General features: G+C 40.4%; 2 protein-coding genes across 2 annotated transcripts in view; one reads left to right on the top strand and one right to left on the bottom strand.

The window, feature by feature from the left end:
* EXD1 (exonuclease 3'-5' domain containing 1) overlaps positions 1 to 5,740 on the bottom strand; it is a 38,400-nt gene extending 32,660 nt beyond the window's left edge. Inside the window, 3 exon segments of the mRNA XM_013966986.2 lie at positions 3,193 to 3,377; positions 3,780 to 3,852; positions 5,662 to 5,740. Coding sequence (XP_013822440.2) covers positions 3,193 to 3,325 — 133 coding nt within the window. The 5' untranslated portion in view covers positions 3,326 to 3,377; positions 3,780 to 3,852; positions 5,662 to 5,740.
* Positions 6,154 to 19,151, top strand: part of CHP1 (calcineurin like EF-hand protein 1) — a 35,863-nt gene continuing 22,865 nt past the window's right edge. Inside the window, exons 1-2 of the mRNA XM_005685503.3 lie at positions 6,154 to 6,461; positions 12,600 to 12,672. Of these exons, the coding sequence (XP_005685560.1) occupies positions 6,395 to 6,461; positions 12,600 to 12,672 (140 nt within the window). The 5' untranslated portion in view covers positions 6,154 to 6,394. The remainder of the gene's footprint in view (positions 6,462 to 12,599; positions 12,673 to 19,151) is intronic.

Raw genomic sequence — 19,151 nt, 5'->3', positions numbered from 1 at the left:
AGTGGGGTGCCATCTCCTTCTCCGGGTAACTTTCTAGTCATTCATTATTGCTGTTGTTCAGTCGCTTATTTGTGCCTGATTCTTTGCGACCCCAGGGACTGCAGCCTACCAGGCTCCTCCGTCCATGGATTTTCCAGGCAAGAGTACTGGAGTGGGGTGCCATTGCCTTCTCCATCAAGTACATTAAAACTATGTAATTAAACACTAGAAAGAAATATACCAAAAATTTCATCAGAATTGAACACTCTGTTGAATGAGCATGTGGCATTTACTGACTATTATCTACTTGGTGCCATTTATTCAGGCTACCAATGTGCTCATTCTCCCCAGACAGTGGTGTCTATTAAATTTCCAAGACATCTCTTTAAGATAAGAAACAACCCCCTACCCTATCTTTCCTCTTCCTCCTGTGTTTAATTCCACCAGCTACTACCATATGCCCTTGAGGTTTGAAGCCACATGGTGAAGATGGTACTACAGAAAGATAAAGAACAACTTTGGGGAGAGTCACAGTAGCTCTGGGATACCTCTCTTCTTTTACATGATTTGTTTAGGCCACTAGAAGTGAATCTGTTTCTAGCAGCTGAGCACAGTTCCTAACTGATACAGCATTAAAAATTTCAGGCAAGTAGTTTGAAAATCTATATGACTCCCATTTAAAAGATATTTCAGACTGTTCCTCTTTGCTTTCAGAAGTTCCAAATGTTATGACATGTGAGGTCCTTCTGATCTGCCCCATGCTTATTTCTCTTCTCCAGCCTTATCTCTCACCATATCCTCACACTGAAATTTATTTAGATTGTTTTTTGAGGTTTTTTTGGCTGCACCATAAGGCATGAAGATTCTCAGTTCTTTGACCAGGGATAGAGCCCCTGTCTTGGGCAGTGGAAGTGAGGAGTCTTCACCACTGGACCTCAGGCAACTACTTAACGTTTTCTGAATGCACCAAGTTTTCAGTTCTCTACTTTTGCATATGCTGCTACTTCTTCCTATAACAATGGTTCTCTCAAAGTGTGTTCCCCAGCACAGAATCAGCATCACTTGGAAACTTCTTGGAAACACAAATTCTTGAACCCCAATTAAGACCATAAGAATCAGAAACTCTTTGAGGGGGTGGGAGGCATCAATCTGTGTTTGAACAACTCTTTCAAGTGATTCTGAAATATAGATGAAGTCTGAGAATCATTGGCTTAAAACAACCTTCCCCGCTTTTCCCAACCAGTTAACTCTTGTGAAGTTACATCTAATTCCAAATACATTTCCAACATCAATTCCTCCTTTGGGAAGCATTCCTCACTGTCTCAGATCTAAATTAGAAACTTTGTGTTTCCATAGTATCCTGTGTGTCCTTCTATCAGAGGATATCACACTGCATTATATCTTTCTACTTATTTATCTGTCTCCTTCAGTTCAGTTCAGTTCAGTTCAGTTCAGTCTCTCAGTCATGTCTGACTCTTTGACACCCCATGAATCGCAGCACACCAGGCCTCTCTGTCCATCACCAACTCTCGGAGTTCACCCAAACTCATGTCCATCGAGTCACTGATGTCATCCAGCCATCTCATCCTCTGTCGTCCCCTTCTCATCCTGCCCCCAATCCCTCACAGCATCAGGGTCTTTTCCAATGAGTCAACTCTTTGCATGAGGTGGCCAAAGTACTGGAGTTTCAGCTTCAGCATCAGTCCTTCCAATGAACACCCAGGACTGATCTCCTTTAGGATGGACTGGTTGGATCTCCTTGCAGTCCAAGGGACTCTCAAGAGTCTTCTCCAACACCACAGTTCAAAAGCATCAATTCTTTGGCGCTTAGCTTTCTTCACAGTCCAACTCTCACATCCATACATGACCACTGGAAAAACCATAGCCTTGACTAGATGGACATTTGTTGGCAAAGTAATGTCTCTGCTTTTTAATATGCTGTCTAGGTTGGTCATAACTTTCCTTCCAAGGAGTAAGCGTCTTTTAATTTCATGGCTGCAATCACCATCTGGAGTGATTTTGGAGCCCCAAAAAATAAAGTCTGACACTGTTTCCACTGTTTCCCCATCTATTGGCCATGAAGTGATGGGACCAGATGCCATGATCTTAGTTTTCTGAATGTTGAACTTTAAGCCAACTTTTTCACTCTCCTCTTTCACTTTTATCAAGAGGCTTTTTAGTTCCTCTTCACTTTCTGCCATAAGAGTGGTGTCATCTACATTTCTGAGGTTATTGATATTTCTCTTTACTAGTCTAATTTTTTCAAGGACAGAGACCATATTATTCTTATCCATATCCCTGGTACCCAGCACTGTACCTGGGATATAAAACTTAATAAATGATTACCAAATGAATTAATATTTCAAAAGCCTGATATAGTCCCAACCTAGCCTACAAAAGTTTAACTAATAATATGGCTTAACAATAATACTAATCTCTCAATTGTCACTTACACATTTCAGTTGTGAACTTGAAACTTACTGTGCCAGGAAAACAACTACCCTAATAAGTCAATATTCTAGCTGAATAAGAACCCTACATTGAGGCTTCAAGGTGAACACATGGAAGAGGCTAAAAAGGTGGTATGCTTAGAGACAGTAGAAACTCTGAGCCCGTTCCCATAAACCTTGCCCTATATATCTCCTCCATCTGGCTGTTCCTGAATTATATCCTTCATAAAGGAACTGGAATTGAAAGTGGGAGGTGCAAAGGCTACACTGTGACCATGAGGATAATAGGCGATTACTCAAGTGGCTGAGTAGGAGCACAAGATGCCTTATCTCTCCCGGAATCTTTCAGCCACTGCACTATTCCTCAGCAGTCTACCTCTGGGCTTCTTTGTGCATGACAAAAATTAAACCTTTACCATCTTTGGAATTTGTCTGTTGAAGCTAAAGCAATTCCAGCTGATACAGTGTTCATTTTTAATTTCAAGGTGCATATGGAGAGAAATTAAAAGATGTACACAATTTAAAAAAAACCTATATACTGAAATTTTCCACTATCATGTCAATAGAAGTACAGAGGTGGACAAGCCAGCATGCACAGTCATATGGCTCCATTAGGGAAAATAACATTCTAATCTTCCTCCCACCTTTCCTCTAAAATAGGAATAATGCCACTCTTCCAGTTGCTAAGAGAGCCCAGAATCATCACCCAAACACACTTATTAGTCTCCTAGAAGGCAGGAGATTATGAGAAATAAAATGAAACCTTTCTTCAGAACAACAATCTTGTCAGGGTCCACATGCTGCAGCACTCCTTCAAAAATGCCACAAACTAATGTGAGTCTCACTCTTCTCCACAAAATCTGGTTGAGGAAATGGTAGTCACTGCTGAGATCCATGCTATTTGATTCCAAAAGGAGTCTTCAAATAATCTTCTTTAATATCTAAACCCTTGAAAATAAAAGAGATCTGATTTTTTAAAATATTTTGGGAGAAATGAGGTTATTTTTCCTTTCCTCATACTTGGGACAAGAAAAATAAAAATATTCGAGTAATTCTGCTTATCGTTTATAATTATAATGAGAAAAAGATCATTGCAAGTATCAACTCTAACTTATACATGGGAAACTGAAAACTATAAGACTTCAGGCAAAGAGGGTTTGATTTCTTTGTCTATAAAATGGCCTAATATCACCTATCCTTCCTTAGCTAAATGGAGCAAGAACATTTAGAGGCCTTTCAAAAGCACATACATACGCCATTTTAACATCAGCCAAAAAACTAAAAGAGCAAATGAAAAAACAAATGATATTGGCAAACACTTGACAACACATGTTGCAATGAATTGTTTACCCAGAAATGTCCAGGATCTAATCTCTTCTGGATATAACCTCTTCTAGATTAATAACATTTCCAGAGTTTCACACTGTTAACAACGAAAGAATAAGTGAGTTAGAATTATCACAATTTCTGCATTACCAATCTAGTTGCCATGTCACTCTGAGGGTCATTCCACCCCACCCTAGCCACAGCTCAGGGACTGGGCTGCTGTGATGTCACCAACCAGTCATGTGCAGCCTGACAGATTAAACCGTCACATGCTACACAATGGTTTTCTAAAATTCAACTGTTTTTGAAAAAATGATGTATGCTTATTATAAAAAGGAGAACAATGCAGAAATGCACAAAAACTTTATCTTGCAGAAATAACTATCATTCACAGTAGATACTCTTATATTCCTTAGTGTAATACTGTAATTTAAAAGATAAATTCTTTTTTTAAAAAAAGATCTTTTAGAACAATCCTGTTATTTGGATGTCTTTGTATTTTGAACCTCAGCTAAGTGTTCCTCCACAGTGGTGTAAATTCAAAAGCGGCTTGCCTTCACCACACTTGGAATAGTCAACTAGTGAATTTTGCAACTTAGTTTAACTACAAAACATTGACCAAATAACTAAGGCCCAATTCATCTAGGAAGAAGGTGAGAAGTTACATAGTGTTTTTAACCAGATAAATAACTTACACTTTAATATTTTAAGGTCTAGCAAGTGTTTTCACAACTGTTATTTGTTGCCCACAACTGCCTGATTTACATATGTAGAAACTGAGGCTTAAATTAAGATTTAAGACACCTGCCCAAGGTTAGACAGCTAGAAAGTAGTGGAACCTGAACTAAAACCAGGCCCCTCGTGGAGATGAGTCCAGTACCCAGTGTTATGCTTCCAGAGGGAACACAGAACAAGTCACCAGAGTGCCTGGAAAAATCATTCTTCCTTGTTCCAGTCAATCCAACAAGCAAAAGGGGAATTTTTACAGAAATAAAAGAGAATATAAAAATGGAAAAAACAGCCCTTACTAGAGACAAAAATTAACTTACATTTTTAAAAGATACGTAAGACATAAGCTTGTGAAATGCTTGGGGAAAGAGGAAATTTAAGAAATGTTAAAGTAAATCAGAAAAACATTAACACAAAGCAAAGATAGCTCTACTGCGGACTGCAAAAGGTAAGATTCAAGATTGGTAAGGAGCAAGGTCAGGATCCAGAGATGGGCTTCACGGCACACTCAGAAAACGGACACTCAAGTTGCTGACAACACAGATTTTTCTACCGTACTTATACTCTCAAGAAAAAAAGAAGCTCCTGTGGCCGAGACGGGCATATCCAACATGTCACCCTTTGCTGATGAAGGCAGACATCAAGTCAGAGGAGGCCAAGTCAATCATAAAAACAACTCAGTAAAACTGGAACCTCCGTAACCTAAGCTGACTACCAGCCCGCTAAGAGAGTCTTCTAGGGCTTAAGTACTAAGTGAGATCTGTCAGAATTTGGTTCTTCTGTAAGTGAAACCAGTTTTGTACAAAATAACAGGGGTGGCAAAGGCGTGTAAAGGCATTGAAGCCACAGCAAATGAACTGATTCTCCTGAGAAGGTGTACTAATTTGACAGGTGGCTTTAAACGTTTTCAAGAAAACAAACAAAAATATGCCATAAGAACCAAATGCAAATTCCCTCATTTTTCGGGCAAAATGAGAAACTTGTTTAACGCTGTTTAACGGCGGCCATACGTTAAAAAGTCTGTCCTCCGCCGTTAGGTTTTTTTTTCCTCCAACGGAAATTTGTGCCTATTTCAGCCAAAGGGTAAATTCCTCGAGCTTCAGTCTTGAACTGAAAAGAGAAGGACTGCTTTTAAGGAAGAAATCTCGGGAAGTTCCAAACCCTCAGCAGCAGTTACCAGAGGGCAATCCCGAAATCAACTGGAGAAAAGTACGCAGCTCGGGCGCTGACACTCTGGAGCCGACGCCTGCCGATTGTTTCCCGAGGAGCCAATCGGCGCTCGGTCCCGGAACTGGCTCGCGAGCTCCCCCTGCGGCTTGGAGGAGAGAGAGCCTCCAGGAAAAAAAAGAGGCGCAGTGCAACTCCCAGCATGCAGTTCCCAGGAGACACACCCTAGCGTTCAAGCAAGCCACGTTTTGCCTCTCTGTTTTTGTTTCTCTCCGCAATCCATACTAACTGTAGGGTGGGATTTCTAATGTTAGAGTTCTGTGAGAAACAGGTTGGCTACACCAACTGCCACAGGTCAGTGTGTTGTAAAACAGTGGCGTTGCCCTTTTAGTTGCGGGCTCTAGGGCCAGCGTGGCATTGCCCCTTTAAGACCGGTGGCATCATGGTTCCGGGGGCGTGGTCCGCTTTTAGTTAGACCCGGCCGGGTGCTGGGCTAATTCATTCGGGGCTGGAGCTAGAAACGTCGACGTCGGCTCCAGCGCTGAGCGCAGCCTCACTCCCAATTGGCTGGGCCTCCGGCCTGCCCATCGCCGCGCACCACCCCTGGGTTCCCTTCCCAGTCCGCAGTAGAAACACTGCCCTCTCCCTTCTTTGACCCCGGCCCTTCTTCCCCTTCGTCCCTCCCTCTTACCGCCTCTGTCGCTTCAGGCGCCCCTGCTCCCAGCGGAGCTCCCGGCTTGGTGATGGGGTCCCGGGCCTCCACGTTACTGCGGGACGAAGAGCTCGAGGAGATCAAGAAGGAAACTGGCTGTGAGTTCGGGTAGCGGGCGGGAACGCGGCCGGGCGCCTCCGGCTGGCCTCACGACCGAGGGCGACTGTCGCTGAGATCTGCAGCTGGGGTGCCGAGAGGTTGGGGGTTCCTAGGCATCCTCCAGCGCTCGAGCTTTGGGGATGATGGAGGACCTGTTCTTACAGCTAAGGCTACCCGCGGTGGGACTCTGGCTCTTGTGCGGCTCCCCTTCTCATCAAAGACAGGATTCGCGATCACCCGTAAATCACTGATCCCGCTCTTTTCTCCTTCCCCTGCTCTTGAAAGTCTCTGAACTCTTTTCCTTTGTCTTTCCTCGCACCAAACTTAAATTCAGGAACTCTGGATAGGTCCTGTAGAAAACATTGTCTTTCCTGTGACGTTTCTAGACAAGGACTTAAAAACTTAAAACCACTGACAACTGTGGGAAATCAGACAAATTCTTGCCGCAACTGGAAAAATAAATCCAGAAAGTGAGATCGTGTCGTAAGGTTTTGGAAAACGTAACCTGGTGATGGAACACCGTAAAGAACCAGGGGTCTGAGAGTATGAGATTTCTTTCATTCTGAGCTTGTGGAGAAAAAGTGCAGTTGTTGTGACTACCAGTTTTTTATTTACACTGAGGATGCTGGCTGTCCTAATTTCAGATATATTGATTTTTACTATGCTGGTGTATGTCATGCAGTCGCCATGGAAATTGGATGTGCTCCAAAAATTTCAGTGAATTTGTAGAGGAACTGATTTTTATAGTCTAATCTCTTCCTCTGAATCTGAAAGGGGCAGCAGGGTTTTGTGAATTCAGAAGCCCTGTAAAACACCATGGTACATTTGTGTAGCCCTTGATAATGGATACAATATTTCTCAGTAATCCATTATGACTCTTGTATTTTACATGAGTTATGTAAGCATCTGGGCTCTGAGTCTTCATAATTTCTGTTTTTGATAATGAGATGGCCACAAAGTAATTCAGTGATTCATTTGCAGATAATATTGAGTGCTGGGGGAACCTCAGAATCACCCAGGCAAAGGTGGCCTGAGATAAGTTGAATAAATACTGTCCCATCTTTCTGATAGCCCAGCTTTCTAGAATCTTCAAGTTGGAAGGGATGTTATTTAGCCTCATCCCTTGTCCTATTGGCTTACTGTTTTCAGCATCTCCTAACTTAGTCATTAAGCCTCTCTATAAAGATTTTAAGGAGCTCACCACCTACCAATGAGTCCTTTTTATGATTTTGAATGAAGACAAGAAAGTAGGTAGATGTTTATAATGTGCAGTACTTGTTTAGCCACTTGACCTTGTGGTCATTTTATTACTTACTCTGATTCCAAGAGTAGAAACATAGACGGTTTGGATTCAGCAAGCATTTTATTACATCTTGTGGCTATGACCTCTGGCCACACTTGTAAACATAAGAACTACTTTAGGTCTAAGGTGACACCAGAATTAAAGCATTCTTTCTTAAAATAAAGAGTCACATAATGAGGGAGTATAAACCAGAGTGCTGGTGGGAAAAAGCTGTTTTTCCCTCAAGAGGAAAGGAGCAGTAATCCCATTCTGGTTTTATTACATTTGACCAAATGAAAGAGGCCTTGATTGCCTTAGGACTCTAGGTTTTTTCACTGTGTGACTGTGAGAATGGAGTACTCCTGTAGAGCTATTTTCTTAGTTGCCGAAAAGAGAATCAAGCCTGAGGGAGAGTCTCAGCCACACCAGGACAAATGTACATATTGAGCCAGAAAGCATAATGAAACAAGTACTTATTGAATTTTTGCAGTGTCTATACTCAAAAGGAAATGGCAACCCACTCCAGTATTCTTGCCTTGAGAATCCTGTGGACAGAGGAGCTTGGAGGGCTGCTGTCCATAGGGTCGCATAGAGTTGGACACGACTGAAGCAATTTAGCATGCATACATGCATTGGAGAAGGAAATGGCAACCCACTCCAGTATTCTTGCCTGGAGAATCCCAGGGACAGAGGAGCCTGGTGGGGTGCCATCTATGGGGTCGCACAGAGTCGGACACAACTGAAGCAACTTGGCAGCAGCAGCAGCATACTCAGTACGATAGTGGGTATTCAGAATAGGTAGTGACAAAAGATGCCCACAACCACGTCATGGAGATAAGCCCACAAGAGTTAGGATTAGCATCAAACAAGATACTGAAATTGTGTAGCACCCCTTCCAGAACTCAGGGAACAGTCATTGTGAACTGGCCTTGAAGAGGATAGGAATTGGGCCATGATATATGCATCAATTGATTAGATTTGGATAAATTAAGCTAGAGCATTTTGAGTGGCTTCCAGGCATGTCCCCTGACCTGCTACACTGTCATTCTGCTTTGGGAGTTGAGCTGTCAGTTTATCCAGTTTGTGCCATCAGTAGAATTGATTTTTAAAGCAATAGTCTTAGCATGATGCAAAAGGTTTAGAAGAATAAAAACAGCAAACACCTGAGGGTGGGGTAGAGTGATGAAATTAGCCCTGTTTTCCTCTGCTGCTTTGTTCTATAAAGAGTTTGGGGAACTGTCATTCCGAAACACTTCAAGTTAAGAACAAGACATTTCACTACTCCCTTTGCAAGAAGAAAATGTACCATAAATAAGTAAAATTGACTTTATATGCAGTATGAAAGCTTTGTATTTGTAAGTCTAAATTGGTTAGAATTCATATATGACTAGTTTATCTGGTGTTTGAAATGTAATCACTTAAGTGTTTAGAAAAGTACGTCTAAGTGAGAATTCCTTGTACACCTTTAGTTTCATCATCTGTAAATGAGAATAAAAATAGTACTACTTTTTGGATTCTTAGGATTAAATGAGAAAAATTATGTAAACTACTTAGAATAGTGTCTGGGTATGTAATAAGCACCAGATGCTAGCTATTTTCATTTTGAACTATAGGTAACAATCATCTTATTGTGAAAACACTATTACCGTATGCTAGTTATAAAAACCATGTCTAGTATGTAATTGGAGAGGTGACAATATTTTGCGCTTTTCCTGTTTTCAGGGGACATTGGACTAGGAATCAGGTTTTCCCAATTTAAAGAAATAAAACTTTGGAAGGAGTAGAAATCTTGACATATCCAACAGTTTAAAAAAAAAATACTGTCCAAAAACACGAGTTGGCATAAAACATTTGCAATATTGTCTTAGTTCTGTTACCTTCTTTCACACTTCAGCATTTCCATAAATTAAAGTCATTTGAGTAAAAGCTGTCACTAGAGGAAAGGTCACAGTGTCTTGAGAGTTTATGAAATCTCCACCCTTAGTTCACTTAACTATATGGCAATAACCTGGCTGTGAATTACTTAAAAACCTTTACAACGAAAAATAGCCACATAATCCTTGAGGAACAATTCACACCAGCTGGGTAGTGATAAATTCCGATTGATTTATTTTTAGTCTCTGTCTTCTGGTATGTGTCGCGTGATATGGCAAAGGTGCTGAACAGGTTTGGGAAGTAAGTGCTACAGGCCAGTGAAGTTCTGTTTGTTTGAAAGGGTGTAGTGATCATGGCACTAGTGTGGATTTCTCTGTAATTGGAACAAAGAGCACAAGCCTGGCAAAGGCAACTGCTTGAGAATAATTTCCTGAGCTAGAATGTAAGTGGAAGTTCAACTGAAGGCTGTTCCTGCCTCATGATACTGGACACATTCATGGCCCTCAGCTGCCTTGCCGTAGTGCCTGAGGGCTCTGTCACCGCAGAAGACCCTGCTGTCTCCCAGCTCCTACTGAAAGAGCATTGCACATATTACTAACATTTTCAGCTGGTTTTGGATTAAGTGATTTGCAAAGCTCTGTACCTCCCCCTCCCTGCCCCCCACCTTTTTATGATGAAAAATTTCAAACATACAGAAAAGTTAAAATAGTATAATGAACATCCATATAATTCAACATTTTAATTCAACAGTTAACATTTTGCTATATTTGTCTATTTGTGTGTGTGTGTATATATATATTCTTTTTGATGAACCATTTTAAAGTTGCAGATAGCCAAACTTTTCACCCCTTAAGCCTTAAGCATGTATTCCTGAGGACAGGGATTTGTTTCCTGCATAACCACAGTACTATTATCACACCTAAGAAAGTTTGACTCTGGCTAGGAAGACTGAGGAATTCGGGTGTTGGGGAGACTTTTCATTATGTACACTTTTTATACTATTTTTACCATGTGGATAGATTGTTTTCTCAAGCTAAAAAAAACCTAGTATAAAAAGAAATACAATTTGAATGTGTTCATTGTTAAAAGTAACCTGAAGTATAATACTCTAAGTATTAAAAACTGACCCCGTGGGCTAAATATTATGAAGTTATTAAAAAGCACTCCAAAGCAATATAGAAAAATAATGAATTAATAAATGAAAAATAAGCTATTATAACTATGTAAAGTGCACAAGTGACATATTAGGTAATATACAAAGACATGAAAACATTGGCATTGATATTGTAAACAAATTTTGTCTTTCCAAAAAAATCTTTTGAGAAAGGTAGTCATTCTTGAACCAACTTATTTTGTGAAAACTAAAAAAAAACTTTAGTTCTAGAGCAACGTTTGAGTCCTGAGGCCAAAGCCTGTTCAGGTTCCTGAAGAAGACGGTTGTGGCTGGCAGAATCAAGAGAAAGGTGGAGATTAATTAGTACAGCAGTAAAATTGTACCTGCAGGCTCACAGTATTAGGACAATGATAATAGCTAACCTGGCATGCTTACCAGGTGCCAGACGTTGGCCAAGCACTTTTCTCTCCTGGACTTAGTTAGTTCACTGCACAACCCCATTCACTCAGCCCTCGTTGGTGAGCTGGGTTGCCATGACTGGAATCAGAATCGGTCAGCCTGACTCTCAGAGGAGTGTTTACTGAGCTGCGCACACCTGCCTTTCAGGCAGAAAGGTCCCCACCGGCTTCCTCAGTGTCTGGGCTCCTGCTGGCTCTGCCCTGGCAGGGGTGGTTCTGCCTCCTCCTCTGCTCCCTGCTCTCCTTGAGAGCTAGTACAGAACAGAGCCCAGGCTGGCTTGAAACCTGAGGCTGAAGAGTTTACTGCTTGGCCCGGTGTGTCCTCTCATACTAGCTTTGGGCCACTCACTTCCTGCTTCTCCTGCGCGTGCCCGTGTTAATTTTGTCCCATTGTTCCCAAAGCTGCGAGTGGATTTCTGTTGCATGAGCTGGGGGAGGACAACTATCAGAACTCCCTGAGCCACCCCTCTACCCGTGAAGGTACAGCCTAGGACAGAGTCCACACTGGTCACACCCTTTTTGGCTGTTGTCTTTTCTCCTTTGATAACTAATTTTTTCCCTCCTATCTCCAGTCTACCACGAGATTAAACTATTTCCCAGAAATTCCTTTTTGCATTTTCAAAGTTTCATTGTCTACCTGTGGTTAGTGCCTCATTTTAATTGTCAGCTTGTACCTGAGTTAGTGCAAAATGAGGAACAAAGTAACTTCCTGGTATATGTCACCTGAAGATAGCACAACCATTTTACAGATTGCCTAATTTTCTTTCTTAGAGCCCATTCCTTTACTGGGAACTCAGTGGAGCTCATGCAGTTGCAGAGAAAGAGGCTGACCCAAGGCTGTAGATATCTTTTACCCAAAGATCAGCCCTGAGGGAAAAGATAAAAGTCACTGATGCTTAAGGAAAAGTAAACTAGATTCTAAAAATACTGTCTGTTTCACACACCCCAGGCCTTAATTCAGCACATGTTACCTACCCAGCTGTGCCAGTCTGAAACACCAAACTGATTAATAGGGATGTGTTTTTGATCAAAGCTGGAATTTTCATAGCTTCTAAGTCAGGGTACTGAAAGGTGAAAGTTTCACACTTTCTTTTTAAACTAAATTTAGCTTTGTTTTATTAAATCTTAACCAACTGACATTTAACACAGAGTCTTAATTAAGCCTAGCCTTCACTCTTGAGAGTCAATTTTGTTTACTCTTGATTTATTTTCTAACTCCTTTCATTCTTTCTGCTTTGACACACTAGAGGTGAGTTAGTTGAGACATCGCACCACTTTACTGACTTTGAAGCATTTAATGGTGAGCTGGGACCAGGAGGGCAGCTGGTTTCCAAAGGGTCACTCACATTCAGGTTCAATTTGAGCAGAGGACAACTTCTCCAACTGTAACTAATTCTGTGTTCTTCAGTTTCCCACAGTCAGATCACCCGCCTCTACAGCCGGTTCACCAGCCTGGACAAAGGAGAGAATGGGACTCTCAGGTAGGCATTTCCTTTCTTTATTTCCTGCTAGTGGCTGAACAGCTGCTTTTATCCAGAGAGCTGACATCTGGCAGGCAGAGAGCAGGGACCATTTCTTCACGCATCTTAAAGTGTTATCGATCCACAAGGGAGTTAAACAGAACAGTGGATTTGCATTTATCGCTAGGTGCTTGCTGCTTTACCCCCGCTCTCCTTAGTTTGATGGGCCATTACTCTGGTCCTGGAAATGTACCTTCGGGAATTTCAGCTCTCTCTGCTTGAATTTTCCCACAGCCCTTCCCCAAACATGTTAGCTTTCAGGAGGCTGATCCATAACAATCAAAGGTGGTCTAAGTTGTTTTGTCCTCTTTTCTCTAATTTCTCAACTCAACCCAACCCCTAGGGTACATCAGTTTATATGTATTAATGTTAGATAAGGTGGTCAGTATATTTATCTAGAGCAGTGTTTCTCAACTAAGGGCTATTTTCTCGAGTGGCCAAATATCTGGAGACATTTTGGATTGTCACAGCTGGGGAATGCAACTGATGTCTGGCGGGTCAAGGCCAGGAATGTTGCTGAACATCCTAGAATGCACAGGACAATCCTTCCTAAATGTCAGTAGTGCCAACGTTGAGAAACTGGTCTATAGTAAGTATATGACTTCAGATTTACTATAAAGCTCTTTCATTTTATATTTGTAAATGTCTTGTCATAGTCAAATGAAATATCTCCTGAGCACCACCTCCCAACCTAATTCTTAAGCAGCACCTAACTCTTGTTATTGTTGTTTCTCAGCTTTGATTGACTGATAGAACAAAGCTGTTTGCCTTTCTGGTGGATGGCAAGAAACAATGTAGGCTTCTAGCACAGGTGTGGGCTTAGCATAAAAGGGGAAAGAATATAGTTGCTAAGCCTTTGTGTATAATCCTCAGGCAGAAGAGCTTAGAAATCTATAGGACCATGTTTGTTTAGAGCCATGTCTGGTTTTGCCGGAAGCTGGAGTTGACCAAGATCACGCTGTCCAGTCATTAAAGTCAACGACTATGGAGTACCTATCATATGCAAAGACCATACTTGGTACTTTGTATTTTTAATTTAATTTTACTTTTGAGGCAAAAGACACATAACATAAAATTTACCATTAAAAAGTGTCCTTTTTAGTGGCATTAAATACGTTCACAACACAGTTTAATACGTTCATGTATTACTGCAGTCTAGTTCTAGAACGTTTTCATCAGCTCAGATGGAAACCTCATACCATTGAGTAGTCACTTCCCATATAGGTGGAATCATACAGTATGTGGCCTTTTGTTCACTCACTCTTTGATTTTACATGGTGTTTTCAGAGTTCTTCCATAGTGTGTATCAGTACTTCTTTCCTTTTTATGGCTGAGTAATATTCCATTTTGGGCTTCTCTGGTGACTCAGTAGTAAAGAATCCACCTGCCAGTGCAGGAAATTTGGATTTGATCCCTGGGTGGAGAAGATCCCCTAGAGAAGGAAATGACAACCTCACTCTGCTATTCTTGCCTGGGAAATCCCATGGACAGAGGAGCCAGGTGGGTTACAGTTCATGAGATCGCAAAAGAGTTGGACAGGACTTAGCAACTAAACAGCAACAACAATATTCCACTGTATGCATAGACTATATTTTGTTTGTTCATTCATCATTTGGTGGGGATTTGAGCTGTTAACATCTTTTGCCTATTATGAACATTTTTGTGTGGACTTATGTTTTAAGCATATAAACTTAAGCATATGTACTTGAGCATATACCTAAGAGTAGAATTATGGGTCCTATGATAATTTTATGCTTAATTTATTGAAGACCCACCAACCTGTTTTCCACAGCTCTGTACTATTTTACATTCCCACCAGCAATGAAATGCAAGTTCAAATTTCTCATCAGCACTTTTTCTTTAACTTATTTTTTAAATTGAAGGATATTTGCTTTATAGAATTTTGTGGTTTTCTGTCATACATCAACAAGAATCAGCCATAGGTAGACCCATGTCCCCTCTCTCCCCAATCTCCTTCCCATCTCCCTCCCTACCCCACCCTTCTAGATTGTCACAGAGCTTATATTTGAGTCCCCTTAGTCATACAGCAAGTTCCCATTGTCTGTCTATTTTACATATGGTAATGTAAGTTTCCATGTTACTCTCTCCGTGCATCTTACCCTCTCCTCCCCTCTCCCCGTGTCTATAAGTCTATTCTCTATGTCTCTTTCTCCATTACTGCCCTGAAAATAAATTCATCAGTACCACCTTTGTAGATTCCATATATATGTGTTAGTATAAGATATTTGTATTTCTCTTCCTGACTTAAATCACTCTGTATAATAGGCTCTAGGTTTGTCCACCTCATTAGAACTGACTCAAATGTGTTCCTTTTTATGGCTGAGTAATATTCCATTGTATATACATACCACAGCTTTTTTATCCATTCATCTGTTGATGGACATCTAAGTTGCTTACATGTTCTAGCTATTGTAAATAGTGGTGCAATGAACATTAGGGTACAAGTGGTTTTTCAATTTTGGTTTCCTCAGGGTATATGCCTAGGAGTGGGATTGTTGTGTCATATGGTGGTTTTATTCCTAGCTTTTTAAGGAATCTCCATACCATCTTTCATAGTGGCTGTATCAATTTACATTCCCACAGCAATGCAAGAGGGTTCCCTTTTCTCCACACCCTGTCCAGCATTTATTGTTTGTAGACTTTTTGTTCATTAGCACTTATCGTCTCTCTTTTAATTTTAGTAGATGTGAGTGGTAGATCATTTTGGTTTTGACTGCACTTCCCTAGTGGCTAATGATGTTGAGCATCTTTGTGCTGCTTGATCATTTGTATGTCTTCTTTGGGGAAATGCATATTCAAGTCCTTTGCCGGTTTTTCAACTGGAGTTTGTCTTTTTTGTTGTTAAGAGTTCTTTTATATCTGAGATACCAGACACGATTTGCAAATATTTTCTCTTATTCTCTGAATTGTCTTTTCACTCTCTTTCTAGTGTTTTTTGAAACATAAAGCTTTAAAAGTTTTGAAGTCCAGCTTACCTAACTTTTCTTTTGGTGTGCATGCTTTTCGTGTTGATTCTGTGAAACCGTTAACAAGTCCATGGTCATGAAGATTACCCCTATGTTTTCTTCTAAGAGTTTTATGATTTTAGCTCTTATATTTAGATCTTTGATTCATTCTTCATCACACCATGCGGACTGTGAAATCTGAGTTCCCCTACCAGGATTTGGACCTGGGCCCTAGCAGTGAAAGGGCCAAGTCTTAACCACTGGACCACCAAGGAATTCTCTCATTTTTGAGTTTCTTATTTGTATATACACACACAATTTTTTGGTATATTTACACAAAATGGAAAAAAAAAAAAAGCAGGCTTCCCTGGCAGTCTAGTGGTTAAGACTCCTTGCTTCCACTGCAGGGGATGCAGGTTCAGTCCCTGGTGGGAGAACTAAATCACACATGCTGTGCAGTGTGGCAAAAAAAAAAACCCAAGGAAAGCAGTGTTGTGTGTGTGGCAATAGATAGAAAGAAATATAAGAGTCAAACCTTATTTTTTGACCTGTGGATATCTAGCTGTTCCAGCAACATTTGCTGAAGAGACTATATATATTTGTACTTGAAAACTAAATCAGACTAGAATATCTATATTTCCTTAAGGTCAAATACTTGAACAATTTACTTGAGTTTGGGATTACGTCTTTCTCATAAATTTAGATTTAACCATTAAGTGAAGCTATAGAATTCACATTAGTTTTGTGTCCTTTTCTTTTTTCTAGAAAGTAGGTGATTTGTAAATGTGTATATTTTAATCACTTTCATGGTTTGCTGGAAACAAAAAATGGAACATCTTTTGTAAAAGGAGCTGTTTTTCCTCAGAAAAGGTGACTTTTCATGTGTCAGCTAGTGTTACCTGCTCCTTAAAATGTAGTCAATATTTGCTCAGCCCCTAAAATGTAATTTCACACTCTATGAAAAACCAGTGAACTAACTCGCTCATTTGATGTGTATCAATTAAATACCTGTAATGCACTAGACACTGTTTCTCTTCTGGTTTCTACAAATTCTTGGTAAAGGAAAAGGTGGTAGGAAGTGATGGGGTAATTTTTTATTTCGTGGTTACCTAGATCTAGCTGACTTTTTTGTATTCAGCTTTACAAAGTACTTGGTCTAAATTCTGTGCTTTGATCTCTGTCATGGATGTGGATGAAAATGTGGGGAAAACCCCAAGCCACCTTGAGTGCAAGAGAACGTTACCCTGTTGTTCTACACAGTAAACAACTGGCATGTTTCAGTCAACCCTTGAACGAGGCAGAGTCAGAGACGGTGGCCCTCTGCACGGTCAAATCTGAGAATAGCTTGTAGTCTGCCTTTAGTGTCCGCAGTTCCACATCCGCAGAGGCATCTGATGATGGACCTGTAACACTATGATACTGGCTATTGAACAAATCGCACATAGATGGAACCATGTTCAGGGGGCAGCTAAGTATGTAAATCATTTTGTTGTACCCACCCATTGTCAGGAATTTCACACTGGCTGTGCCTCCTGACAATGGCCATCTCAGCCTCTGGCCATCTTGTTAGATTGTCTTCCCCTTTCTCTCCCTCTAGCCTTAGAGAATACGCGGTAAACTCAAAATTCTTTTTTTTTTTTTTCCAGATTCTTCTGTGGTAATAGAGTGATTTAGCTGTCTCCTTTACTGCCTTTAGTGCCAGACTCAGCTCAAGTCCTGTCTTGACCTTTCAGTAACCCATCAGGGTACTCAGCTGAATACAAGTTACCTCCAGTCTTCTGTTACCTGTAACAGACCCCACTTTCCTAAGAAAGTTATTAGGAGAAATTTTTTTCTTCCATATTTTCTTCACTTTCTTCTCCCAAGATGCTTCTGTGTCTGGGGCTTAAAGCCAAATTCTCCAGAGTGAGAGACTAGAGTGTACCGTCCAAGACATTCTGTACTCCTTTTTTAAAAGTGTCAGTCTGTGGGAGCATGAAGCAGAAACTATGGAAGGCTTTGGTTAGAAATGGAGCTTCAGCAAAGTGCTTTCAAAGGTTCAACCCCAAAGTATCTTTTATAAAACACTACGTCCATGGCCTACCCATAGGTATTAAGTTAAAATGATTGGTAATCTTCAGATTGATATTTCATATACTATAATTTCACAAATCTTACTTTCTTCAGGTGCCATTATTTTGAGTGAAATATTTCTATCTCTGCCATTGAAATTGGTCTTTGAAAAGGCAACTGGTCTTACAAGGTGCCCTGAAATGGTCCTTTGTAGGTCAGGTTAAGGTGAGAGCCTGGTCATTATCTGAATACAAAGAAGGCTTCTTTTGTTTAAATATCCTTGAAAAAGTGAAAGTGACCTTTGAAAAGGCAACTGGATCCGTAAGATGCCCTGAAATGGTCCTTTGTAGGACAGGTCAAGGTGAGAGCCTAGCCATTATCTGAATACAAAGAAGATATCTTTTGTTTAAACATCCTTGGTACTGATCTAATCTATGGGGTTAGATGTCAGGATAATGACTACCTTTTGGGTTGGGGATCAGATTGACACAAAGGGAGCATGAAGGAAGGAAGGAAGGAAGGACAATATCTGGGTCCTGATAGTGATTGATTCCTTGATTTGGGTGCTGGTTATAATATGCGCTGGTGAAACGTCATCATACTGAATGCTTGTGATTTGTACTCTTCCCTGTATGTATGTTATACCTCATTAAAAGTTTACTTTAAAAATATCCTGTGCATTGAGCAAGTTTAACATTGGATCTTTGTCAGATACTTTCTCTGATGTAATACCATGATGAAAAATATTCCTGGGTATTAAGTCATGCAGGTTAAATTGACTCTAGGGAGCAGTACAGACCAGTTAAACCCTGCAAGGAAGTTATTACTGAAACTACTAGTTGGCTGTGTTGTTATATATCACTTTTAAAAAGATTACCTATAATTTTTAAGAGATTGTGTCCTAAGTGGTAGCCATTTATCTGCTTAAAAACTGAGTGCCTCTGAGATTCATTTTCTTGTTTGACTTTATCCAGAGGATTGATGATTTCAATATCCTGGATAAGCTCTTGCTTTGTACAGAGTGCTCTCAGTCATTCCATAATGGAGTTTCACAGATGAGAACCATGATGCCAATCCAATTCTCATTTTTTTATTATAGTAGGTAATCTTTTTTTTTTTTAACTCTCTTGAAAGCTTCAAATATATCTTCCTGATGTTCTGAAATTTCACAAAATTGTATTTTTTTGTGGGTTATTTTTCATTATTCATTCCTTGGTATCAGGTGAACTTTCTCAATCTAAAAATATGTCCTTTGGCTGGAAAGTTTTCTTCTGTTATTTGTTTATTTCCTCCCTCTCTTCTTTCTTACTGATTTTTATGCCTTTTCTATTGGTTGGCTATTGGACCATCATGGCTCAGTTTTCCCATATTTTCTGACTGATTTTTTTCCTTTGCTTTCTGGAAGATATCCTCAAATTTATT

This window comes from Capra hircus, chromosome 10, assembly GCF_001704415.2.
Source record: "Capra hircus breed San Clemente chromosome 10, ASM170441v1, whole genome shotgun sequence".
In the NCBI taxonomy this organism is placed as follows: domain Eukaryota; kingdom Metazoa; phylum Chordata; class Mammalia; order Artiodactyla; family Bovidae; genus Capra; species Capra hircus.
The sequence above is the reverse complement of the archived record's forward strand: the minus strand, read 5'-3'. Positions and strand labels throughout refer to the sequence as shown.